At 43.3% G+C, this 27,723-nt stretch overlaps 1 protein-coding gene across 1 annotated transcript in view; it reads left to right on the forward strand.

Moving 5' to 3' along the window:
* SLC10A7 (solute carrier family 10 member 7) overlaps positions 1 to 27,723 on the forward strand; it is a 366,690-nt gene that overhangs the window by 140,143 nt on the left and 198,824 nt on the right. The window contains exon 5 of the mRNA XM_030191671.1: positions 16,909 to 16,947. Coding sequence (XP_030047531.1) covers positions 16,909 to 16,947 — 39 coding nt within the window. The remainder of the gene's footprint in view (positions 1 to 16,908; positions 16,948 to 27,723) is intronic.

The following is a 27,723-nucleotide window of genomic DNA, read 5'->3' on the forward strand; positions in this document are numbered from 1 at the left end:
TTAAGTACTTTTAAGATAGAAAACAGAGAGTAGGGTTAAATGGTCAGTATTCTCAGTGGAGAAAGGTAGATAGTGGGGTTCCCCAGGGATCTGTGCTGGGACCACTGCTTTTTAACATATTTATAAATGATCTAGAGATGGGAGTAACTAGTGAGGTAATTACGTTTGCTAACAACACAAAGTTATTCAAAGTTGTTAAATCACAAGAGGATTGTGAAAAGTTAAGAGGACCTTATGAGACTGGGAGACTGGACATCTAAATGGCAGATGACGTTTAATGTGAGCAAGTGCAATGTGATGCATGTGGGAAAGAGGTGCCCGAATTATAGCTACGTGATGTAAAGTTCCACATTAGGAGTCACCGACCAGGAAAAGGGATCTAGGCATCATCATTGATGATATGTTGAAACCCATCTGCTCGGTGTGTGGCGGCAGCTAAGAAAGCAAATAGAATGTTAGGTATTATTAGGAATGGAATGGAAAACAAAAATGAGGACGTTATAATCCCTTTGTATCGGTCCATGGTGCGACCGCACCTCGACTATTGTGTTCAATTCTGGTCAACGCATCTCAAAAAATATATAGTGGAATTAGAAAAGTTACAGATAAGGGCGATGAAATTGATAAAGGGGATGGGATGACTTCCATTTGAAGACAGGTTAAAGCGGCTAGGGCTCTTCAACTTTGAGAAAAGATGACTGAGGGGAGATATGATAGAGGTCTTTAAAATATTGAGTGGAATGGAATGGGTAGATATGAATCATTTGTTTACTCTTTCCAAAAATACTAGGAGGTAGGGGTCATGCAATGAAGCTACAAAGTAGTAAATTTAAAACTAATTGGAGAAAATATTTCTTCACTTAACAGTGTATTTAAACTCTGCAATTCATTGCCAGAGAATATAGTAAAAGCAGTTAACTTAGCAGGGTTTAAAAAAGTTTAGGGTGACTTTCTAAAGGAACAGTCCATAGATTATTATTAAAATGGACTTGGGGAAAATTCAGTTCTTATTTCTAGGATAAGCATCATAAAATGTATAGCACTGTTTTGGGATCTTGCTAGGTACTTGTGACCTGGTTTGGCCACTGTTGGAAACAGGATACTGTACTTGGTCTGTCCTAGTATGGCAATACTTATGTACTAACACAGCAGAGAAGGGATCAGAATAAGAAGGGTAGGGGGTTTTAGTAAAAGATAGAAGCAGACAGGGAATGGGCTTTTAGAGATGGGAGTGGATGTAGAAAGAAACAAATCAGAGTGCACAAATCAGTCGGTGTCATAGCTGACGTGACATTTTTCAGATGAAAAAAATTCTATTTTAAATCTCTGTTACAAGATACTGGATACAAGAAATAGATTGCCCACTCGCTATGCTATTCCTTTTCTAAATCAGTTTTTTCATTCTTTTCATAGATCCACCTTTCCTCCCCTTATATTCCTCCTTATCTCAGTAACTATTCCACTTACAAATCAAACTAAACTCTTTTTAATTATTTGAATTGTAGTTCCCTGCTTCTTTCCTTGTGCAACTTTCTTTAAATCAGTCACCTTACATTCTATCTCTTCTTACTCTCTTACCTATCTGTATGTTCCCTCTTTGCTTGTCCCTTCACTAGCAATTAAAATGTTCTTTTACGTATTGTGTTGATATTGAAAGTAGTATACTATGCCATACTTTGTATTGTTATTTGAATATTTTTACTGCGGTAATTGCCTATTGCTCATGTTTGATCTGTTGAGTGAATTCCTTCAAAAGGCGGTAAATAATGCCTAATAAATAAAGAAAATTTTTGAAGCATAAGGCCACCCTACAGTTCACAATGACCTTGCATGCAGATGGTAACATCCTAAGACATTTCACCAGGGCAAGCTCTTGTTTTATTTATAAGTTTGATGTACCTTTTAAGCCTGTATTTGAGTCCCCAGCATTCTTACAAAAGAATTTAAATAGATGGTGTTTTTCTTAAATCTTTAAATGGTATCACATAGCCTTCTTCTGGTGATAAAAAAAAATAGTGGCTCGGAGCTGTGACTCGAGCAATATGTAAAAACGTAGCTTGTAAAAGATTTCCTTTTATTAACTGTCATCATCCGCAGAATATATGTTCAAATAAACAGTGTGTAATAAGTAAATTTGAGATTAATAGGCCCCTTAAGAAACAGCACAGTCATTCAGGATAGTGAGTGAAAAATAGGCTTCAGGACTCGACCATGCACATATTGTCCTGCTTACATGCTCTCGCTGGTGTCATTCTCATTTGTCAATGTCAGCGGGCTCCATTCTCATTAAAACGTTCTTACACAAAAGGAACTTCATTTTCTTAAGAGGAGACGACACCTGATTCAGTTTGGTACCCAGAGCCGGTAACATGAATGTATGTCTTTTTATCAGAATTAATACAAATTCTTACAAAAAAAAGTTTTGAAGTTAAAGTAATTTTTTATGTGTGTACGTGTGTGTGTGTGTGTGTATATATATATATATATATATATATATATACATACATACACATATTTATATGTGTATCCTTGTAGGTGGTATAGAAATCATTCTAATAAATAAAGTAGGCCAACTTTTATCAAAAACAGTTTTTTTTAATGGATAAATGTTTGAAAAAAAGAACAGAGGCAAGCCAAGCCCAGAGGTGGAAAAATGCAACTCCTAATTCATTCTAAAATATAAAGACCTCCCAGAAGCATTTTATTTGGAAACCTGACTCCTAGAAATGGTGCCATGAGACTACCCCTTCTGTCTAGCAGCACTATTTTTGAAAATGGAGCCAGTAGTGCAGAAGTGACCAGGGATCGCTCTACCTCCCACTAAACCTCTGGGATATCCTGGTCGATGTTAGGGGGACGGTGAGTTCATATTGCTGTTTTTTTTTTGGGGGGGTAGAGAGTGAATCTTGGGGGGGGCTCTTTATTTTAAAAAGAGATCAGTGGGTGGAGAGGCTGTTCTTGGACCTGCATCAGCTCTAATGTTAGTGTCCTGATGCTCCTGGGTGAAAGTTAACAGCATCTCGAGGTGTCAGTGTTCCATGAATAATACAGCCTATGAAGTTTAATGCAAGTCTAGAGACCCATTTTGCATAAAAATAAAATATTTTGCATGCTTTTTTATGCAGTACTACTCATGTTTTAGCTTGTATTTGGCTGCACATTTTGGGGCTGCTTTTATACCGGGCACCTATATGAAAAGTTTCGTAAAATTCCCATTTTATGCCTGTTTTGTAAAGGCAACACATGCACCGACATTCCTTTTATAAAAGATGCTCCTACAATGCCTGTTAACAGATCTTAATGTGTAAAGGGATACTTTCATAGAGCATGCATATGCCAGTAGGAATCATCACTTGTATGTATTTTATAAGTTAAATGGATAAGTTCTGATCCTGCTCTGATAATCCCTGTGCACATGGCTCAAAAATCCCATGCACCAGGTTGCCATAGCAACTAGAAATTTACATTTGGCACCTGGGATTTTCTTGGCCTCTTTTCACTGAAACTGCCATTGCTGGAAATTCCACCCCTAGAGTAGGATTGTTGTTCTCATTGCACCATGTGTAGTGGAAACTCTTGAGTAGATCTTATGAGACTTGAGAACTCAAGACCTGAAAATTCTTACTTTGTGGCTCAAACTCATGCAGAGCCAAATGGTGCAGAGGATTGGGGTCCTTGTTTCACAGCAGAAGCCACTGACAACAAGTTGAAGATCAGTCGTCGTACGGGCTTGCTAGGGTTGAGGTGGCTGATGGATTTACTGGGTAGGTACTGGGGGTGATTGACTGGTTTACTGGGGTAGGGACACTGGGAGGAAGAGTAGTTAACTGGCTTGCTGGGGTAGGGACTTGGTGGGGGGTGGAGGTTTGGCCAATTTATTGGAGACAGTTGATGGTGGGATAAGCTAGAGAGCTAAAATATTGTGATGATGGGGTTTGAAGGGGAGATGCTGGTTCTGTATTTCTGCCAGTGGCCTGCAGAGGTGCATTAAGGACTTGATTTACCAAGCTTTCTTTTCCCTTGAATCCCTTGGATGTGGAATGAGCTGTAGTAGACTTCAGAAGAGATCTGTTCCATTCCCCCCCCCCCCCCCCCCCCGCCCTCCGCTCCTCAACTTCAATGGAGAAAATAGGGAAATGGAGGTAGAAGGAATCTCAACCACTGGCTGCTTAATTTTTGGGTTGGCTCCTAGATCCAAAGAAGACCTGTTGAGGGCTGTCCATGTGTGTATCACATTAAAGTGAAGCTGTGTTTATCCGACCACAGCAGGCTTATAATTCTCATGTGGGTGACGCTGATCTGTGTTGCATGGTCTGGAATTTTGCCATAGCTAAAAGATAGCTTTATGAAGCGCGAGTGTCTTTCTGCCAGTCGTGCGAACGCCTTTCTGGCCAGTGGTGCGAACGCGGTCTTCTTTTTCCACGTGAGGAGGTTTTTGTCCTCTTCTCATTTGCTTGGTCTAGAGAGCTATTTTTTGTGCCTTCTGGCAATTTTTCCCATCTTTGTTATTGGGCTCCTTTTTATTGGAACCTTTCTTCTCTTCCTTTATTGTTCTTAGAATTGTTTTGCCCAAGTTTTAAGTTGTATTATTTTTTCTGTCGTCATCGGGCCACATTCAGGCCTTTACTTCGGCTGGGTCTTTCCATTTTCTTTTTATCACACCTTGCCCCTTTTTCAGGCACTATCAAGTCATTTAATTTAGCCAACAAAGTTTTTCCGTCCATGTCCACAAAGATTCCCAGTGGCTGCAAGTGCTGTACTTGGTGCAATCGGACTATCTCGGGAAAGGACACCTATTCTTGGTGTTTGCAGTATCTAGGGCTTAACCATAGCCCTGCTACCTGTGCTCTCTGTCTTCGCATGAAGAAGAGGACCCAGGTTTCCTGAGAGGCTCAAAGAGAGAGGATTTTTGGAGCCAAGTCCGGTTCCTTGACGTCGAGCATCGCACCAGCATTGGGAGTGTCGGTAAGCATGGCTGCTTCAGGACCCTTAGACACTAGGAGGAATGAGGCATCGAGTGGGTCTCTCTACCTGTCTCGAGGCCTCCTGCTGAGCAGACTCCCCAGGACTGTCCATTGTCAGACCCAACCCTGAGGCGATGTGAGGATTTGGTGATGTCCTCGTCGGCACTGGGAATTCGATGGATTTTGCACCCGACCTTCCCCCTCCATACAGGAGGTGCCAATGAGCCTGTCTCCAATCAGCTGAGATCTTGCTCCTGCAATGACCCCACGGTTCTGCAACCTGTTCCTCAGCCTGCACCCCAGCTTCTGCCTGTGGCTGCCCTCAATGAGCGCATCTGGGCCTTGCTCCCTGAGCTGCTAGATGGCCTTAAGCAACGGTGTGCATCGGTATCGGGGGTGCTTGCACCTATCCTACCGTCTATTGCTGCCCAGCCCTCAGCCTACAGTATGGATGCCGGCGCCGCTTGTGGCCCCAGTGTCAACTGCCACCCAAGCTGGCACTCCCTCAGTGTCATAGTAACATAGTAACATAGTAGATGACGGCAGAAAAAGACCTGCACGGTCCATCCAGTCTGCCCAACAAGACAACTCATGTGTGCTACTTTTGTGTATACCCTACTTTGATTTGTACCTGTGCTCTTCAGGGCACAGACCGTATAAGTCTGCCCAGCACTAGCCCCGCCTCCCAAGCACCGGCTCTGGCATAGACCGTATAAGTCTGCCCAGCACTATCCCGCCTCCCACCACCGGCTCTGGCACAGACCGTATAAGTCTGCCCAGCGCTATCCCTGCCTCCCAACCTCCAGTCCCGCCTCCCACCACTAGCTCTGGCACAGACCGTATAAGTCTGCCCCGCACTATCCCCGCCTCCCAACCTCCAGCCCCGCCTCCCACTACCGGCTCTGCTATCCAATCTCGGTTAAGCTCCTGAGGATCCTTTCCTTCTGAACAGGATTCCTTTATGTTTATCCCACGCATGTTTGAATTCAGTTACCGTTTTCCTCTCCACCACCTCCCGCGGGAGGGCATTCCAAGCATCCACCACTCTCTCCGTGAAGAAATACTTCCTGACATTTTTCTTGAGTCTGCCCCCCTTCAATCTCATTTCATGTCCTCTCGTTCTACCGCCTTCGTATCTCCGGAAAAGGTTCGTTTGCGGATTAATATCTTTCAAATATTTGAACGTCTGTATCATATCACCCATGTTTCTCCTTTCCTCCAGGGTATACATGTTCAGGTCAGCAAGTCTCTCCTCATACGTCTTGTTACGCAAATCCCATACCATTCTCGTAGCTTTTCTTTGCACCGCTTCGATTCTTTTTACATCCTTAGCAAGATACGGCCTCCAAAACTGAACACAATACTCTAGATGGGGCCTCACCAATGACTTATACAGAGGCATCAACACCCCCTTTCTTCTGCTGGTCACACCTCTCTCTATATAGCCCACCAACCTTCTAGATACATCCTCCGCCTTGTCACACTGTTTCGTCACCTTCAAATCCTCAGATACTATCACCCCAAGGTCCCTCTCCCCGTCTGAACCTATCAGACTCTCGCCACCTAACACATACGTCTCCCGTGGATTTCTATTCCCTAAGTGCATCACTTTGCATTTCTTCGCATTGAATTTTAATTGCCAGACCTTAGACCATTGTTCTAGCTTCTTCAAATCCTTTTTTCATGTTTTCCACTCCCTCCGGGGTGTCCACTCTGTTACAGATCTTAGTATCATCCGCAAATAGGCAAACTTTACCTTCTAACCCTTCGGCAAGGTCACTCACAAATATATTGAACAGAGTCAGCCCCAGCACTGATCCTTGAGGCACTCCACTACTCACCTTTCCCTCCTCCGAGCTAACTCCATTCACCACCACCCTCTGGCGTCTGTCCATCAACCAGTTCCTAATCCAGTTCACCACTTTAGGTCCTATCTTCAGCCCATCCAGTTTATTTAAAAGCCTCCTGTGGGGAACCGTGTCAAAAGCTTTGCTGAAATCTAAGTAGATTACATCCATAGCTCGTCCCTGATTCAATTCTCCTGTCACCCAATCAAAAAACTCAATGAGATTCATTTGGCACGATTTCCCTTTGGTAAAACCATGTTGTCTCGGATCTTGCAACTTATTGGCTTCCAGGAAATTCACTATCCTTTCCTTCAGCATCGCTTCCATTACTTTTCCAATAACCGAAGTGAGGCTTACCGGCCTGTAGTTTCCAGCTACTTCCCTATCACCACTTTTGTGAAGAGGGACCATTCTCCAATCCCTCGGAACATCTCCTGTCTCCAAGGATTTATTAAACAAATCTTTAAGAGGACCCGCCAGGACCTCTCTGAGCTCCCTTAATATCCTGGGGTGGATCCCGTCCGGTCCCATGGCTTTGTCCACCTTTAGCTTTACAAGTTGTTCATACACACTCTCTTCTGTAAATGATGCTGTATCCACTCCACTATCATTTGTACTTTTTCCAGTCCATCGCGGTCCTGCTCCAGGATTTTCTTCTGTGAAAACAGAACAAAAGTATCTATTTAGCAAATTTGCTTTTCCTTCATCACTATCTACATAGCGGTTCGCAGTATCTTTTAGTCTCACAATTCCCTTTTTAGCCATTCTCCTTTCACTAATATACCTGAAGAAACTTTTGTCACCCCTCCTTACATTTCTAGCCATGGTGGAGGAAGTTTCGTCAGAGTTGAGGTGGGAGCTGGCTTCTTGATGCTACTCTCGGGAACATGGTTCTTTGGCGGCACTGAGGCAGGTTCGGTCTCGGCAATCCCATTGAGGTCCCAGTCCTAAGGAGGCTGTGACTGCTCGTCTCCACGAGGTACTCTACGAAGTCCTCGTCAGGAACTGGGAGTCTCCTCTGTCTGTCATGCCAAAGAAGATTGGCACCTAGTATTGGGTACACGATACATCTAGTTTTGATAGGTCTTAGTTGCATCACAATTCCAAAAGAGCCAGGAGTTCCAGGGACTATGCCTCGGCGCCCCCAGGCAGAGAAGCTAGAAACCTGGATTCTTTTGGGAGGAAGATGTACTAGGCTTCAATACTCATCTCTCAAATACAATCCTACCAGCTCTTTATGAACGTCTACGTACGGACCTCTGTGCGACAGCTGTCACTTGGTTGGCAAGCTCCCTCCGGATCATGCCAAGCTTTTTCGCTAGGTGGTCAAGCAGCAGAAGGCATGTCACAAGTTCTTGGGCAGGGGCACTTACGACACTTTTGATGTGGCATCCAGGATCTCTGCTCAAAGTATAGCAATGCGCAGACTTTCATGGCTGCGTGTTTCTGACTTAGAACATTCTCTTCTGCATAGGTTTGCGGATGCCCCATGCCGGGGGGGGGGGGGGGGGATAACCTTTTTGGAGAGAAGGTTTGAGGAGGTTGCAGACCAAATCAGGAATCATACTGATAACAATCTCTTTTCTCTCTCTCTGGGCACCTTCTGCATCAACCTCCTCAGCTAGGAGGTCTTTTGGTAAGCCAAGGAGGAATACCTATTACTATCCTAGGCTTAGGTACACCCCTTAGGCTCGCCAGCCTACTCAGGCTCAGCCCCAGCACGCTAGTTCACATCAACAGTGTGCACCTAAGGCCCCTGCTGTTCCCCATTCAAAGCAAGGGACGAGCTTTTGACTGGCTCCAGCAGAGCATAGCCGCAGTAAAAGTGTCCATCCCAGAGACTTGCTAGTTTGGGGAGGCTGAAATGTTTTCACCACAGGTGACCTCTTATAACCTCTGACCAGTGGATTCTTTAAATATTCCGTCTTGGATACGCCCTCAATTGGCATCTCAAACCTCCAAATTGCCCACCGAGAGCTCATGCATTCAACTCTCAGCACAGGCAGGTACTTGCAGAGGAACTCTCTGCCATTCTAAAGGCCCATGCGGTCGAACCCATTCCACCAGGGGAAGAAGGGCAGGGATTCTATTCTAACCCACTTCTCCTCTTCCTCCACTTTCTATCTCAGTTGATAACACCCTCATCCTCCCCGTCTCATCTGCCCGCAACCTCGGAGTCATCTTTGACTCCTCTCTCTCCTTCTCTGCGCATATCCAGCAGATAGCCAAGACCTGTCGCTTCTTCCTCTTTAACATCAGCAAAATTCGCCCTTTCCTCTCTGAACACACCACCCGAACTCTCGTCCACGCTCTCATTACCTCTCGCCTGGACTACTGCAACTTACTCCTCACCGGCCTCCCACTTAGCCATCTATCCCCCCTTCAGTCTGTTCAGAACTCTGCTGCACGTCTCATATTCCGCCAGAACCGATATACTCATATCACCCCTCTCCTCAGGTCACTTCACTGGCTTCCGATCAGATACCGCATTCAATTCAAGCTTCTCCTTCTTACCTACAAATGCACTCAGTCTGCTGCCCCTCACTACCTCTCTACCCTCATCTCCCCTTACGTTCCCGCCCGTAACCTCCGTTCACAGGATAAATCCCTCCTCTCAGTACCCTTCTCCACCACCGCCAACTCCAGGCTCCGCTCATTCTGCCTCGCCTCACCCTATGCTTGGAACAACCTTCCTGAACCCTTACGCCAAGCCCCCTCCCTGCCCGTCTTCAAGTCTTTGCTTAAAGCCCACCTCTTCAATGCTGCGTTCGGCACCTAACCCTTACCGTTCAGTGAATCCAGACTGCCCCAATTTGACTGCCCCTATCGGACCGACCGTTCACTTGTCTATTAGATTGTAAGCTCTTTGAGCAGGGACTGTCTCTCTTTGTTAAATTGTACAGCGCTGCATAACCCTAGTAGCGCTCTAGAAATGTTAAGTAGTAGTAGTACTTCCTTGTGCAGAAGAAAACAGGAGAGGGATGCGTCCCATCCTAGACTTAAGGGCCCTGAACAAATTTCTAGCCTTAGAAAAGTTCAGGATGTTTTTCCTGGGCACTCTCCTCCCAGTGCTTGAGAGCAATGATTGGCTATGCTCTCTGGACTTAAAAGATGCATATACTCGCATCCCGATACTTCCAGCTCACAGGAAGTATCTTTAATTTTTGCTGGGAACACATCACTTTCAGTACCGTGTGTTGCCTTTTGGCCTTGAGTCAGCTCCCAGAGTCTTCACTAAGTGTCTTATCAAGTGATTTCTAACTCAAAAACGTCAACACCATGGAAACCTGAAGTGGAGTACCACAAGGATCACCACTCTCACCAACCCTTTTCAACTTAATGATGACACCTTTAGCCAAATCGCTATTCAACCAAGTACTCAACCCATACATCTATGCAGACGATGTCACGATATACATCCCGTTCAAACAAGACATAACCGAAATCACAAATGAAATCACACAAAGCCTCCAAACAATGAACTCATGGGCGAACGCATTCCTACTAAAGCTAAACGCAGAAAAAACAGAATGTCTCATCCTATCCTCACACTACAACACAAACAAACCCAATACCATAAACACCCCAGACTACACCCTACCGGTCTTACAGTCTGAAAATTCTGGGAGTCACAATTGACTGAAATCTCACACTCAAAGACCATGCGAAAAACACACCAAAGAAAATGTTCCACTCAATGTGGAAACTTAAAAGAATTAAACCTTTCTTCCCAAGGGAAGTATTCCGCAGCCTAGTACAATCAATGGTGCTAAGTCATCTGGACTACTGCAATGCCATCTATGCCGGATGCAAATAACAAATCATTAAGAAGCTTCAAACCGCTCAAAACACAGCAGCCAGACTCATATTTGGGAAAGCGAAATACGAAAGCGCCAAACCCCTAAGAGAAAAACTACACTGGCTCCCATTAAAAGAACGAATTGCATTCAAAGTGTGCACCCTGGTCCATAGAATCATTTACGGGGAAGCCCCGACCTACATGTCAGACCTTATAGACTTGCCTACTAGGAACACAAAAAGATCATCACGCACATTCCTCAATCTACACTATCCTAACTGTAAAGGGCTAAAATATAAATCCACATACGCGACCAGCTTCTCATACATCTGTACACAGCTATGGAACGCACTACCGAAGGCCATAAAAACAACGCAAGACCTAACCATCTTCCGAAGACTACTGAAAACAGATCTCTTCAAGAAGGCATACCTTAAACATCCATCTTAAATACTAAACAATAACACTAAATACGATCTACACAAAACCGGAATCTTACCACATGACTGATTAACCGCTTTTCTATTAATGATCAAGCATTACCCATTAAACCTTAGTTCGAATAGGGTCTTTCTATAGTCGATGGCTTAATGTATGTTACAATCCAATGTATTACTTAGGTACCTTCATGCAATACCATAATGTATTCTGTTTTACCATATATGTATACACATGATATACATATACACCATGATCTATTCCATATATGTTATGTTCCATATAGGTTATGTTCCATGATATGTATATATATGTATATGTTCCATATATTAGATACCATGATCTGTTCGATATGTTCCACGTATGTTACTACGTATGTATGCACCTTAACGCAACACCAACTGTAATTCTGTTATCCGGAAACGGCAGTCGCCATTACGGCAAATGTAAGCCACATTGAGCCTTCAAATCGGTGGGAAAATGTGGGATACTAATGCTACAAATAAATAAATAAATAAATAAGTTGAAGCATTGCTACACAGATTGGGAGTCCATGTGTTCCCGTATCTTGACGATTGACTGGTAAAGAGCACCACTGAGGGCGGTGCTCAGGAGTCCATGCTCATGACTATTTGGGTACTCGAGCTACTAGTGTTAGTTTTAAACTACCCCAAGTTCCGTCTCTGCCCTGTCCACTGATTGGAGTTCATAGGAGCCCTGCTCAACACACAGAAGGTTTGAGCCTACCTCCCGGAGGTGAGAGTGGACAATCTTGTCTTGCTTGCATCCAAGGTTCATGCCTCTTAGCAGGTCATTGCTCATCAGATGTTGAGATTGTTGGGCCACATGGCTTCCGCAGTGTATGTTACACCCATGACACGTCTTCACATGAGATCAGCTCAATGGACCCTGGCTTCTCAGTGGTATCATGCCACGGGGAGTCTAGAAGATGTCTTCCAAGTGTCCCCAGAGCTTGTACGTTCTCTTCATTGGTGGACAATTCAATCCAGTTTGACTCTGGGACTTCATTCGAAATTCTTCTGCCACAAAAAATGTTGACGACTGATGCATCTCTCCTGGGATGTCTGCTTCTTCCGCCCAGGAAACGTATCTTCAGATCAATCTCCTGGAGGTTCGGATGACCTAGAATGCTCTAAAGGCTTTCAGAGATTGGCTCTCTCACCAAATTGTTCTCATACAAACAGACAATCAGATTGCAATGTATTACACCAACAAGCAGGGGGGCACCGGATCACTCCCTCTGTATCAGATCAGGAGGCTGTCCGGATGTGTCATTGGGCTCGCAAACATGGCATGGTTCTTCAAGCCAAACAATACCCTGGCTGACAGGCTGAGCAGGATAATTCAACCGCACAAGTGATCTCTTAGTGGGAGCATAGCCCACAAGATCTTCTGAGTATGGGGCAACCCCTCGGTGGATCTTTTTGCCACTCAGATCAACTACAGGGTCCCTCAGTTCTGTTCCAGTTTTCAGGCCCAAGACAGACTAGTGTTGAATGCCTTCCTTCTCAGTTGGGGTACAGGTCTTCTGTACGCGTATCTTCTTGAAACTCAAGCAAGACTATAGAACCATGATTCTGGTCGTGCCGTACTGGCAGTGGTAGATATGGTTCCCTCTTCTTCTAGTGTTATCCTCCGAAGAAGCATGGATTTTTGAGCTGCTGAATTCCTGGCATCTGAAGTACTTAACCTGGAAGGTCATTTTCTTGATGGCTTCAGCTCGTAGTGTCAGTGAGGTTCAGGCCTTAATAGTGGATGCACCTTATACTAAGTTTGATCACGACAGAGTAGTCCTCCGCACGCACCCTAAGTTCCTGTCGAAAGTGGAGTTCCTTCTGAACCAGTCAGTTGTCTTGCCAACATTGTTTCCTCGACATCATGCCCATCCTGGTAAAAGTAGCTTGCTCACCTTGGATTGCAATAGAGCATTAGTGTACTACATGGAGTGGAGAAGGCCTCACAGACCACCCAGCTTTTTGTTTCTTTTAATCCCAACAGGATGGAGGTCACCATCGGGGAAACACACTATTTCAATTTGGCTGGCAAATTGCATTTCCTTCACTTATGCCCAGGCTGGGCTGGCCTTGGAGGGACATGGCATGGCTTATAATCTCAGAGCCATGGTCGTGTCAGTGGCCCATTTGAGGTCAGCCTCCATTGAAGAGATTTGCAAGGCCTGCGACATGGTCTTCAGGCCACACATTTACATCACACTACTGACTTGAGCAGGATACCTGACGCAACAGTCAGTTCGGGCAATTAGTGTTGCAGAATCTGTTTGTGGTCTAGAATCCAACTCTACCCTTCTAGGCCTGGTTTATTCTGTTCCATGCTGCATTCTCATTCAGATTGTATGTAGTTTCAGGTTAATCTGTGTTATCTTCTCACCGTTGCGCGGTCCAATTAACCGTTGATTTCTGGATGCTAGGGATAACCCAATTGTGAGAATTATAAGCCTGCTCGTCCTCGGAGAAAGCAAAGATACTTACCTGTAGCAGGTATTTTCCGAGGACAGCAGGCTTCATATTCTCACAATCCCTCCTACCTCCCTTTGGAGTTGTCTCTTTTGTTCTTTTTATTTTGTTTTTGCTATAGTAGAAAACTGAGGAGTTTTTCTTCATATTCTCTTTTAACCTTCTTTATCAATGCTTTGCATTTGGCTTGACTCTGCTTATGTTGCTTCTTATTTTCTTCATTCAGATCCTTTTGTCCATTCTTTAAAGGATGCTCTTTTTTGTTCCAATAGCCCCTTTCACTTCACCTTTTAACCGTACTGTCTATCGTTTGTTCTTTTTTCCACCTTTGTTAATATGTGGAATACATTTGGTCTGGGCTTCCATGATGGTATTTTTAAACAATGTTCATGCCTGATTTAAAGTCCTAACCTTTGCCACCCTGTCAGTTTTTTTTTTTACCTTTTCCCTTGCCATTTTTGGGGCAAAGGCTATAGAATTCTATCCTGCACTGGTCTTATTCTCCAAATATTGGAGTTGCCATTGAAGCCCCCTCCAGCCCATTCAGATCTGTCTAGTCATAATCGGACACAGACCATAGAAGTATGGCTTTATTTCTCAGTTATTCGAGTTGCTATCTAAGCACTACTAAGTTTTATCTTCCATTCTTTTTCCTCCCCGGCAACCTCAGTTTATGTCCTCTAGTTCTACCACTTTCCTGTCTCTGGAAAAAGGTTTGTTTATATATTAGTACCTTTTCAAATATTTATATTTCTGTGATTGAAATGTGATTGGAGGTTGAAACTTAATGTTGTAGAGGCCGACAGAAACCGAATCAGCAGCAGAAATTTGCCGTTCAGTTTTGGCTGAAAACAAAACCACTTACTACTCCCTTCTGACAGAGAGTGGGACCTCCCAGGCCAGCCGCCGCCTTCCCGCTTCCCTCCCTGGATTACTTTTAAATGCTCTGGTGATTTAGTGGTGGTGCCCCCCCCCCCCCCCCCCCCCAAAGGACCACCTAGCCTACCTTTTAAAATTCCCAGTAGTCTATTGGCCTCTTCTGGTCATGAGTGATCCCCAATCCTCTTGCCCCTGTTGATTCTTTAGCCCGTATGTTTGTCAGGATCTCCTGTGGCAGCCTCGCAAGACTGCTGCAGTAGGTCCCGGTGCTCGTTTTAGACTGGACCCAGCATAAGCAGGAGCAATCTCATGAGGGTTGCCTAGTGAATTGTTGGCAGCCCTACTGGCTGAAGAACAAGTGGGGACAAAAGCTACTGGGACTCTCTGTTGCCTAGAAGAGACCACTGGAGCACCAGGAGTTTCAAAAGGTAAGCCCAGGGGGTGCCGCTACTAGACTACCATGTCATTTAAAAGTAGGCCCAGGGAAGGCTTTCGGGTGATAGGAGGGTGGAAGGGCTGTGGTGGGTGGCCTGAGTGTGGAAATAGAGAGTAATCATGGGCATTTTTGGCTGAAACTTGAACCTGGATTTTGAGTCAGTTTCGGTGCCAAACTGAAATTCGGTTGACCTCTAAAATCTGTTTGTAATTTTCAGGGTATTCTGGTGTAATCTGTTAAATTGGGGTTTTTTTTTTTTTTTTTTTTCTTGTAAATTACAAAATAAAATTCCTAATAAATGTCCTAACCCTTTTTTTAAATTTGTTTTCTTACTCCAAATTCAAATGTTTAGTTACTGGAGGTAGTCTTCATGTGTACAGTGATAAAAGATCATTTAAAACATACTTGGTGTTTTGTGTGTGATGGATTTGTGTTTATTTGCTAATAAGCATTAACGTGAGTCTGAATACTTTGCACTTGGATAATTTAGCACACTTTCTGATGTGTGGATGTCGTGTATAATCACAAATATCGTAGTAGAGGAGTGAAGTCATTCATAACAGAATTCATGATACTGTATCAATGATTTTAATGCTGAGAATACTAAAAGGAAACTTTAAGACAATCCAGGAACTTAAGACCTTTGAAGTCAGAATGATTAAATATGAATGATTAAGTATTTTGACACCCCCTAGACGGGACTTAAGAAAGATCTGGGTTTTCTAGCCCATTATAAACCATAAAATTGTACTGCTTTGTCACTGTCTTATCTGCCATGCATCTCTCCCTGTCTCTCATCCACCCAGCTCCCACATTTCTCACCTTACCCACCCCACCCTTTTTCTGTGAGTCATTCTTTGAAATTCTTTGATGTTTCACTTATATATAATGTTATTTATCAACATTTGCTTAATTCTGATCTGAAGAAGGGTTCACCTTCGATAGCTAATCAAAAAAATGTTTGTTAGTCCAATAAAAAAGGTATCCTCTTATTTTTCTGTTTCATTTTATCTGTTTCATTTTATTTCTGTTTGCTACCTTTAAAAGAGGACAAACACGGCTACCATATCACTCTATGTCAATTCTATTGAAATCACCTTATTAATTAAATATTAATGTCTCAGTAAAGATAGGAGGAAAAAGCCTCAGAAGTAGATGGATGCTCTTTATTCTTCACACCTCAATCTTTTCAAACACTGGCTTTAAAAAACAAACAAACAAAAAAAACCTCCACAGACTTTAGCTTTTACATTTTTAAAAATTTTAATTTTTTCAAAATGTCAGTTAACGTCTATATTGTAGACAAAAAGGTCTCTCCTGACGCTGGCTACCATTATGCAGCACCAAATACTGCTGCTTCAGGGGGTATTGACCTTCACGTATGTTTCTCATGGTTCAATACCGACTTGAGAAATATACGTGAAGGCCAGTACCCCGTGAAGCAGTGGGGTTTGGCTCCGCAAAATGGTGGCCCACATCGGGGAGACCTTTTTTCTACCACCCAGAAGTTAAGTGACATTTTGAAAAAATTAAAGTGTAAAAATTTGTCTGTGGAGGTTTCAAGCCAGTGATTGAAAAGATTGAGGTGTGAAACTTAAACACCACCCATCTATTTCTGTGTCTTTTCCTTCTATCTTTACTGAGACATTAATATTTAATTAATAAGATTATTTCAATAGAACAGAATACACTGGAATTACTGGAATTGCATTTTGAATTCTGTTGTGTATAATCACATAAACAGGAGACGCGGATTTCAGCTGTATGGGTGGAGATTCCTTTGGAATGTGTCAGCAAACATTGGGACAATATTTGCTGCTTAGTGCATCTGGCCCTAGATCCTTTTTTTGTTGTTTGTTTAACTGAATGGATTATCTATTAGATTATATAGTTATTTTATATTGCCTCGCTTACCATGAAATATACCCAACTTTGCTCAGTGGTATAGCTCTAGTAGGGAAGGAACATAGTTCTGCTGAAAGGAGAGAAGGTAGAATTATCTCCTTGCTCTGGCTGTCACTGACTGCGTTTTTCTTTCCTTTTTTTCCAGGCAGCTGCTATATTTAATTCGGCTTTTGGGAGTTTTTTGGTAAGTAGCATCATAGTTACATAATCCAACACAGCACTGAAAGGATTTTTTCTGTTAAGGTCATTTCCATTGGCAGGTTTGTGAGTGTAATTTCCCTGTTTCTGTAAAAGTTGCCAAAACTGAGCGCGCAATTTAATTAAGCTAATTAGTGCCAATAATTATCTTTTTAACAAGCAATTATTGACATTAAATTTAATTGACGTTTTTGCACGTAAATGTAGGCAAGAGATCGGCTCCTAAATTTTACATACAATCTGAAAAAGGGGGTGTGGAAATGGGAAGGTCACGTGTAGAACAGGGGCATACCTAAAATTAAAGCGTGTTGTTAAAGAATATAGGGGATATGCGCCTAATGTAGGCGCAAACATTTGCACCACATTTCAGTTGGTACAAATGTCCACGCCTAAAGTCAGGCTCAATTCCCAGATGTTAGTGCTATTCTAGAAACTGCGCTAACTTTAAGTGCGGCAAATAAAATAGCACTTTTTTTTAGCACTTAATTTTTGGGCACCATATATAAAGTCTAGCCCAATAGGTATATATACATGCATGATCAATATTTTTCTTCATTTAAGTAATTTTGGCCTTCTATTACTTCAAGTCAGGTGTATATTGCAGGAAAATTCCACCTAGGGCATTTTTTTAAAATACCAGCCCTACAGTCCGCCCCTACCTTTACCTCAGAACACTTTTTCCTAATTGATGGTGAGATGAGATGTGCTGATGTCAGTTTGACTGACTAGAGAAAGGCATAAGAAGTTAGCACAGTTCATACATAAGCTTTTTCCATTGTCAGGCATTGTGAAGTGTCAGTGTCGGAAGAATCACTCTCCCTCCATACAGGAGGTGCCAATGCACCTGTTTCCAAGTCTTCTTCCTGTTCTATTACTTCCTGTTTGTGTGACTGCAAACCACTTAGATAATTATCGATAGCGGTATATCAGATAAACATGAACTATAACATGCAAGCTTAAGTTAAACTGCTGGTCCAAAAACAATCCGAAATATAAGGCTTCCTCCTCCATGATTTTCACATCATGCACCTTGAGAACTGATTGCTCTTTCATTCTCTCCAAATGTCAGCTCTGCAAAATATCCCTGCCTCCCAATCCTTCTATCTGTCCATTGTGTTTATCACCATCTATAGGGTCCCGATATTAGTACATAAGTATTGCCACACTGGGACAGACTAGAGGTCCATCAGGCTCAGCATACTGTTTCCAACAGTGGCCAATCCAGGTCACAAATACCTGGCAAGATCCCGAAAAAGTTCAATATATTTTATACTACTTATCCCATAAATAGCAATATATTTTCCCCACTTCAATTTAATAATGGTCTATGGTCTTTTCCTTTAGGATGCCATCCAGACCTTTTTTAAACCCGCTAAGCTATCCGCCTTTACCACATTCTCTGGCAACGAATTCCAGAGTTTAATTGCTCATTGAGTGAAGAAATATTCCTCTTCTCATCAAATTCCCTGACTATGCCTCTACCTTCCAGTCGTTCCATTACTAGAACTCTTCTATCCCGTGTCTCCCATCTTTCCCTTATCAGCCCCTTCTTCCTGTTTCTCTTCTTTGACTTGCAGTAATTTGGTACCACAGAGACTTTAAAACACTAAATCACTTGTGCCTATAGTGCTAGCTCCTGTCTTTCCTCCATTTCTTAAGTAGGAAACAGAAGCAGAGAGAAAAAAAACTGCTAAGGCTCACGGCGAGCGGAAGTGTAGCAGGGATCCAGGCTTTGTAGAGCTGAGCTTCTTGCACAGTAGGTCCATGCTGTTCTTACTGAGCTCCACATACAGTAACAATACTTTAGTTGCCCACCTGCTTGCACAACACTGACAGAGCAGTAGGAGAATATTGATTCACTATATAGCTTTGGATTCTATATATTTGTTTTTAATGTTCTGCTTGTTTTATGTTGATTATTTTGTGTGTTATATTGAAATCCACTTAGATTTTTGAAATGTGGGCTATAAATAAATAATTAGGAGGGCAGAGGGATATTAGGCAGTCCACTTCGCCCCATATAGCAGTCTCTGCTGAAGGTCCACCCCCCCCCCCCCCAACAATCCCCTTCACAAATGGTGGTGCACAGCACACTTTATTTTATTAATTTGGTGGTGCATGTGTGCCACCAGTCACTATTGACATTATGGCTGTGCAGCTGCTACTCTGACTCCTGTTGGCTCCCTGCCTTTCCTTTGGAGCATGCTTCCTCTTACAAGAAGCCTATGCTGATGGAGTGGGTGGGACCTAACAAGGGTTTCCTTAGTGCCCATCCAAACCGGCCCAGAATGACTGATGGGTTGTTCACGCCTACCAGCAGGTGGAGACTAAGAAGACTGATTTGAAGGAAGCCAATAAGAGCCATTTATCCCTTTGGAAACCTCAGTATTCTCAGTCTCCAGCAGGTGGTAGCTGTGGTGAGCCTCCTGGTCTCAAAATGTCTATTCTGCTTTCTAATTTCTGTTAGCTCAGGTAAATGTACCTATTTCTTTCTCAGTCTAATAAATTAGAATGTTTTCTTTTTTTGTTATACATCTATGCACCGTCTTAGGTATCTGCTGGCAGAGGCTGAGGCCCGCGGGGATTCTCAAATGCTTCGGGGGTGCTACACTCGGGTGGCCAGGTTCCTCCCCCTTCCTATCCCTGAGTTTTCCTTGTATGCCTGAATTCTCAGGGTGGATTGTGGTTTGTTGCTGGCCTCGACCCCTTCGAGGGAAGGGAGTTTGCAGAGCCACGGGGAACTTTATTTTTTAATTTTTGTTACATTTGTACCCCGCGCTTTCCCACTCATGGCAGGCTCCTTCCACTATGATATTAAAAAAACAAGCAAACAAAACAAAAAGCAGGCAGGAGCAATGGCTTTAGCCTGCTGCCATGGCTGTCTCCCTGCAGGGTCTTGGGCTCGGGAGTGTGTTATAGTTCCTCTTTCTTTGTTCTGGTTTGGGTTCAAGCGCCAGGTGGTTGTTCTGGAAAAGTGGAAAAGTGTTCAGTTAAAAAAAAAAAAACACACAGTGGAGGTATGAGGACTTGGTTTAGCGAAGCGGTGCCGGTTTTCAGTATGGCATCAGTGGCTTTCTACACCGCTTGGGTTTTCGGTGGGAAACTCCACCATTTTGTTTGTAGCTGTGGAGGAGCGGCGCAGACCTTTCTGACAGCGATCTGCTATCATTCCAGCAGCCTCTTCAGTAGTGCTATGAGGTCTCCTCTGGAGGGGGGAAGATTTCCTCTGCCTTTCGCACTGTTAATTTGAAGGACAAACAGCCATTGCAGAACAAAGAGATTTGAGTGTGTGAAAGCAGACTCCCTCTATATTTTTTTCTTTCATCTACTTTATGGTGAAGCAATCTAGAGTGCAGACTGCCATGTTTTGTGTTTGTCTGGAGCAGGAGGCTCCGGTACTCTGTCCTGTGGTTTCCCTTTCCTTGCATCGAAGCTGACAGAGTCTGGTACTATATGAGTGAAAATAAATTATCTCCGGTAAGGATTCTTTTCTGATGACCAGATTCTGTATAATGCAGGATAAAATAATTAATTTCTCTAGATTATGAGTATTGCAAGGACACAATATATTATTTTTTTTCTGGCATCTAAATGGAGCATGGAAACTGTCAGTACTTCTCTACACTTTGTATGGTGTATGGACAATATCTAATATTTTTTCTAGAATTGGAAATCTGCAAGGACATAACCTATTAGTTTTACAGTAGTACAGTTTACTTGTTGACGGTGTCTCATTTGCCTGCCGAAAGCTGACTAATACAGACACAAGTTATTTGTATTTCTTAGGTGTGTATATAATGCCAGGGCATGATCTATTGTTCTCTACATGGTTCAGGTTTCCTTCCCTTATTTATTGAGGGTCTGTTTTACATTGTTTTATTGTTTTATCTGCTGTGCTATGTTCTCTCTGATATTCTAGGGTTCTAGACGTGTGCCAGCCCTGATAATCTCTGGGCCTGTGTTACCTTTTGCCCATCTGTTCTGCTATTTGCTCGTGCCTTTCAGGTTTGTATCTAGTAGCTGCACTGGTACTGCCTGGCAGTTCAGCACGTACTTCTAACCCTGCTCATGCGGGGCTTTTTTTCCGGACGGCTGTCTGACTGGTTTGGTATGACTAGTGAGTTGTGCTCTTTTGGTTAGAGCAACTGTTTGGGTACCTGTCTTTGTGGGTTCAGCTCCCACTATTGTATATTATTGTTTGCTGTTTTGGAAGATCCTTGCTGTTGGAAGATCTCCTTAGTTTCTCTGGTCTGCTACATTAGGTGCTCATCCCCTCATCCCTGAGTTAGGTAATGAAGCACAATGAACTGTTACGTTCCCCGTAGCCCAGTGGACAATTTGGGGATGATTCTCCTATTCTGTCACATTCTTTAAAAAAAAAATAAAAAAAAAGAAGACTTTTACACTTTAGAAAAGCCACAATGTATGTCTGCTGGAGATTGTAACAGCATGTCAGTTTCTTGTATTTTTCCGTTTCTGTGGGTCTATTCTCAGGGGGACCGTCTTTTAGCCGGGAACCATATTTTTTTTCTCCTTCAGTATTCCAGACATCAAGGAATTTCTGTAATGTTCGTTACTTGCTGTTATGTGTAGTTTTGCATTGACAAGTTTTCTATCCAAACGATCCTACTGAGATCATAGTTTGTAGTTTTTCACTACATACCTGGTGCATCAGTGGTGTTTCTGTAACCCGGTGGGTTATATTTATTTTTACCTGAGTTCCCAGAGATTGTTGGTGGTCAGTGCTGTGACTCCAGAAGCAGTTCTGGACTTCCAGCATGGAGCTGCACTGTCTGCGGCTTTCCCCAATGCTCTGAGTGTTGGATAAAAGTCTGTAAATGTATTTAGATGTGTGTTTAAACATGTGAAAGGTGCATTGTGTGTGTGGTTTGATGGCACCAATGATTGTAAGATATTTTGATCTGATTGTATAGAAATGTTATGGGTTTTTGTCTAAAAGTATAGCTTTTCTATTATTCCTATGGAAAGTTATTTTCCAAAATGGAGATTGTGAAAAAATGTTAATTAGTGTCCATGAGGCAAACACCCTGTGTTCTGACACCTTATTGGCCAGCAGAGGTCAGCTGGTGATTTAGAGACCCAGTGTCTCTTGACAACAGCTTGTCAGGAAGTGGTGGAGGGGCTGAAGACACTGAAGTGGAAAGATGTGTTTGGGAGAGCTCTGAGTTCATGACAGGATTTCTAGGCAGAAAAGTGTGTGAAAGTAAGTTTTTCTGTGAGCTTTAAATTCCTGAAGACAGGTGAAGAGAGTTGAAGGTGAAAAGTGTTGGATTTGAGCAGAGAAAGAAAGTTCTAAAACTGATGTTTTTTTGTGTACTGTTTAAGTATCTGAAGGGAATTTCTCTGCCAGTGTTTAGTGCTGAAACACTGGATGCAGGTGAAGTGTGCTGAAGGTGAAAGGTGTTGGATTTGAACAAGAGAAAGAAAGAACTAAACTGTTTTTTTGTTTGTGTGCTGTTTAAAAAGTTTTACAGTTAAGACTGTGGTGGAGAGACCCTGTGCAAGGTTGTGTAAGACAGGTTTATGCAAGTGGATAATCCCAGTTAAGCCACTAGGAAAACTGGTCTTCAAGCTTAAGGTTGGGCTTGCAGTATGTGTGTTCACATGCTGGTGCACTAGAGTGGAAGATTGCATGAATTTGGATAGACAAAGATACTGAGAGCTGTGTGACTGCAAAATCCAATGAAGAGTGCCCTTCCTTAGTTAGAGAACTCAGTACAAGAACAGAGAAACTATTTAAGGTTATACAATTATTATTTATTTTGTTAGCTAGCAAGCAAGCCACAGTTATCCCTGAATCCCAGCTAGTGCTGTTCCTGCTGTTAGGAAGGAAGTTTTTTTTTTGTTGATTTCATTTAAAGGGTGAGGCAGTAGGTTCCTGTACTGATAGAGAAGATCCTGAGCTCCAACATACAAGGGGGAAGAACAAAGAAGCTCCAAGAAAGGCCAAAGATAGGTCTTCACTCCTATGCAAAGGACACTGAAGGTCACAGTTAATCTGACTTACCTGTTGTAGAGACTGAATCTGGGTGTTCACACCTAAAAGACAAAGTAATTCAAAATAATTGATTCTTGAGACACACAATATAAAGGAAATTTATAGATTGAGCGAGAACAAATAAGATACTTTTGGTTAATACTTGTCTGTTGGTTTCACTGTTGTTCTACTGCTGCTGCACCTGTAAGGAAAAAAATATGCTATTAGTTTATGTAAAAATGTATTTTTATGTTAAAAAAGAACCTAATGTGTTAAGAACATCATTTTTCCATACCCCAAATTGGGTTTAAATAAACGACTAGTAACTTGTACTTACCATCTGTCTGGTTACTGGGTCTTAAAAATCCTTTTAGTTTTCTTTCCCTTCCATGGTCTAGGACTTTGGAGGCGAGGTTAGTTTAATTGTCTCCGAGCTCAGAGGTGAACTGCAGGCTTGAGGTATTCGGCCACGGGTAATAGTAGAGCTTGCAGGGCCTTCTGGGACGAGGAAGCTACATTTCCTCAGCTGTTCACAGGGAATTTATAACTGTCATTCGAGCCAAAGCATTTTTTTTTTTGTGGGCTCATGGTTTCCATTTTGTTTCTCTCCATACTTAATTTATCAGTGTCCTTTTCCCAGGTGTTGGCACAAGTTTGCTAGTTATCACAGCTTGTGTATATTGCCTTTAGTGGATTTTGATTCACTTTCTCTCGCTTGTTTATTATCTTTTCTCCTTTGTGATCTCATTTCTCCTAGGTGACCTCATTTTTTTCACCATTGGAAGCAGCTAGATGCCTTCTTGTTGTTCTTCCTCTCTGAGATCCTCAAACTCTAAATTATTTAAAGACTGACAATGCCTTTCTCAGCATGCTGCCTGCAGCCCTCACTATCTCCTATGGTGGTTATTGTGACCTGCGTGGCTTAGCCTTGCCAGGAGTTGCTATCTTCAGCATTTCTCTTACATGCTATCTTCAGCATTTCTCTTACATCCTTCCTCTGCTCTGTTTAACTTTGTCTAGCTAAGATCCTACAGCACTAAAATGGTACACCAGGACTAAGTGTTCCATCTCTCATTCCCTCAGTCAGACATGTTTTTGGCAGCTATTCGTAATCATTTGTCTTTTTTTCTGACTCCTACAAGTTTCCTGGTGGTTTCCTAATGAGTTGGGAACTCCCTAACATAAGATGTTAGGCATGTCTGCAGAAAAGACTACGCAAAACAGTGGTATTCAATAAGTGGCATGAGTCTTGGTGTAAAGAAGAAGGTTTTAGATACATAGGAGCATGGGGTAATATGTGGAAAAATAACAGTCTGTACTGTAATGATGGGCTACATCTTTCTGTGATAGGAAAAAGGATCGTTGGGGATAAATTCAGACAGTATGTTTCTAGACAGTTAAACTAGAGAGTGGGGGTGACAAAAGGAAACTAGGGAATTCAGAAAGTCACCCCCAAAATAAACATGATGGCAGAGGGAAAGGTCATGTAATATAGAAAACCACCTAAACCCACTAAGCACATGGAGAGCAATGAGCACAAATGCTCATAGTATAAGTAAAAAGGTTCAAGACTTGCAAGCCCTGATGTTTGAAGAAAACTTGGATATTGTTGCTGTTACAGAGACGTGGTTCAACGATTCCCATGAATGGGATGTGACTGTACCGGGCTATAATCTTTTTAGGAAGGATAGAGAGGGGGGTTACGTGATGCTCTTTAGCTGAGCGGACGTCTCTTAGCCAAGCTCCGCTCCAGCCACCCCAAAATCATTTAATTTACCTGTGAGATCTTCCCTATGCGGGCCTAGAAGATCCCTGACGGTGAGACTAAGTCCCGGTGCACCCTGTGTCGGAGCTCAAGTCCATTTTAACGGTAGAGTGTGTGGGGGGGTTATGCCCGCGAAGACCCCACGGACAGGAAGGCACTGCGCACAGAACTTGGGCCTCAAGATGGTGGCAATGCAAGCTTAATGCAACAGATATCGGCAGTGCTTGAGGACAAACTATCTAAGCTGCAAACGTTGGTGGATCAAATTCGGGACTCCTTGGAGCGGCAGGGCGCTCGTATCCAACAAGCAGAGGACCGTATCTCGCGCCAGGAGAATCGTGCTGAGACGGCAGACATGAAGATTTTGGCACTTGAAAAACAATGCACACTTCTAATGCAACAAGTCGATGACCAAGAGAATAGAGGAAGGCGAAATAATCTCTGGATCATAGGCTTACCTAAAACTGTATAAGAAAAGGATTTATGGAACGTCATAGAGCGGTGGCTGCCGGAACAATTAAACATACAGTTACCAGACAAGGTAATGAGAGTCAAGAGGATCCACCGAGTTGGGGCTATGCATGAGGGGGAACAGTGCCCGAGACCTGTGATGGCCAGATTACTTAATTATGCGGATAAAAAGCGAGTGTTACAGGCATACAGAGGAAGGAAATCGCTTGACTACAACGGACATAAACAGCTACTTTCCCAAGATTACTCAGCGCGTGTTGCTGATCAGAGGAAGCAGATGGGCCAACATTGTAAGCATCTTTTTGACAAAGGAATAAGATTTGCACTATTGTACCCGTTGAAGGTGCGTGTGGTGCACGACAATAAAACTATCTTTTTCACGGAGCCTGTAGATTTGGGCACATTTGTGGGCAAACTGCAATGACTGGCAGAGATGCGCGATTTCTCTCTACAGTACCACACCTGCGCTGATCAAGGGGTTCAGTGTGCTGACTTGCTCTGCTATTGCCAAGGAGCGTGACGACGATTAGAAGCCTGGGCCTCGAGCGGGGTTTCGTTTAAGTATGTTACTGATTCAGAATTAATATTCCCTGGGAAGATCTTACTTTTACTGCTCGTAGAAGGGGTGGGGGGGGGGGCCATGGGAGGGTTAGTGGTGTGAAGGAAGGGGAATGTTTGTTGTGATTTTGTATTGGTTATGTGTGGTAGTATGTTGGCTTCTTTGGTGGGTTGTCAGGAGGGAGGGATTGGTTTAGTCTCTGGTGGGGGACGGGGGAGGGGGAACATGGGACGTTAGGTGGAACAAGTATGATTCATGTTCATCAAAATCCTATAAACTACGAGGGGGGGGGGGGGACTGACATTGCAGAGCGACTGGAGGGGGAACCTTTAGACCTTTCAGGAAATCTAGATTGCCCCAATTTGACTGCCCCTATTTGACTGACTGTACATTTGTCCTTTAGATTGTAAGCTCCTTGAGCAGGGACTGTCCTTGTATGTTAAATTGTACAGCGCTGCGTAACCCTAGTAGCGCTTTAGAAATGTCAAGTAGTAGTAGTAGTATGTTGTTTACTTCACATTTGCCTGGAGGACTCAGCTGGGAGGTCTCCTAGTCACATTGAGGATGGTGGTGTACTCGTTTGACCCCCATCTACTGACGGTGCTCCATGGTTGCTCTTAAAGTGGTATCGCTGAATGTTGATGGTGTCCATTCTCCTGTAAAAAGAGCTAAAATTTTACAGGCGCTTAAGAGACTGCGTACAGACGTAGCATTTCTTCAAAAACTGGGTGGGGGATCTCTACTTTGCCGCCTATAACAGCAGGCAGCGGGGCATGGCCATATTGATCAAGAAAAATGTGGTGTTCACGATGCATAAGCTATATCAGGAACCCAGAAGGTCATTTTCTAATTGTGATAGGGTTACTGCAAGGAAAGCGGGTGGCTCTTTGCAACATTTAGGCACCTAATTCATATTCACACAAATTCTTTACACTTCTGGCAGCACGCTTGGCCACCTTCGATGAATATCCCTTAATCCTGGGAGGGGATTTTAACATCACTAGTGACCCACTGATAGACTGCAAGGCGCCCAAAAGACCATCCAAAGACTTTGAAGGGAAAGGGGCAAACTTTCTTATTCAAGAGTTGGGGGTGGTGGATTATTGATGCATCATATATATGAGCGTGATTATATGTTCTTTTCCCACACTCATAGGGTCCACGCATGCCTGGATTATATCCTGCTCTCTCGCACTCTGTGGTTCGGGGGGCTGTTCAGGCAGTGATAGGGACTCCGATGTTTCTGACCATGCCCCAATGTGGGTGAGCTAGAGTGGGGAGATAGGGCGGACATGTTCTGCTGGCGTATGAACCCTGCTCTTTACCAAGACGGGAGTTTTGTAAATATCTATGCCAGGGGTGATTGGACCTACGTTGCTGAGAATAATGTTCAGTCAGTGGGGCCTTGCGTTTATTGGGAAGCAGCCAAGGCGGTGCTTCGAGGTAAAATCATAGCGTAAACTGCATCTTTGAAGAGACACAGGGAGCATAAGATTCACGATTTTACAAAGCAACTGGGGGTCGCTAGGAGAACTTTTATTCATAGCCCATCTGATGTATCCTGCAAGGCCTATTTTGATGTTAAGAACAGCTTCAGGTGGTGTTGGACGCCAGAGCACTCTACAGTATCAAGGTGTATAAATATCGCCTACACCAATGGGGTAATAAAACTGGTAATTGCTGGCTTCTTTTAGTAAAGAAGAGGTCAGCAAAAGTTACATCGGCCTAATTAGGGATGCCGCTGGGGCCACCCACACACGCAAGGAAGCCATGTTGAAGGAGTTTATCTGGTTTTACACCAACCTCTATGGTAAAAACCCCTTTTCAGCTGAAAGTTGCGAGGAGTTCTTTACCAAAGTGAATCTTCCATCAGTGACGCCAGACTAATTGGCACTCCTGAATTCGCCTCTGCGAGGGATTGAGGTGCATTAGGTAGCTGAAGTTGGCTAAGGCACCAGGTCCGGATGGC

This window comes from Microcaecilia unicolor, chromosome 2 (genome assembly GCF_901765095.1).
Source record: "Microcaecilia unicolor chromosome 2, aMicUni1.1, whole genome shotgun sequence".
Lineage (NCBI taxonomy): Eukaryota > Metazoa > Chordata > Amphibia > Gymnophiona > Siphonopidae > Microcaecilia > Microcaecilia unicolor.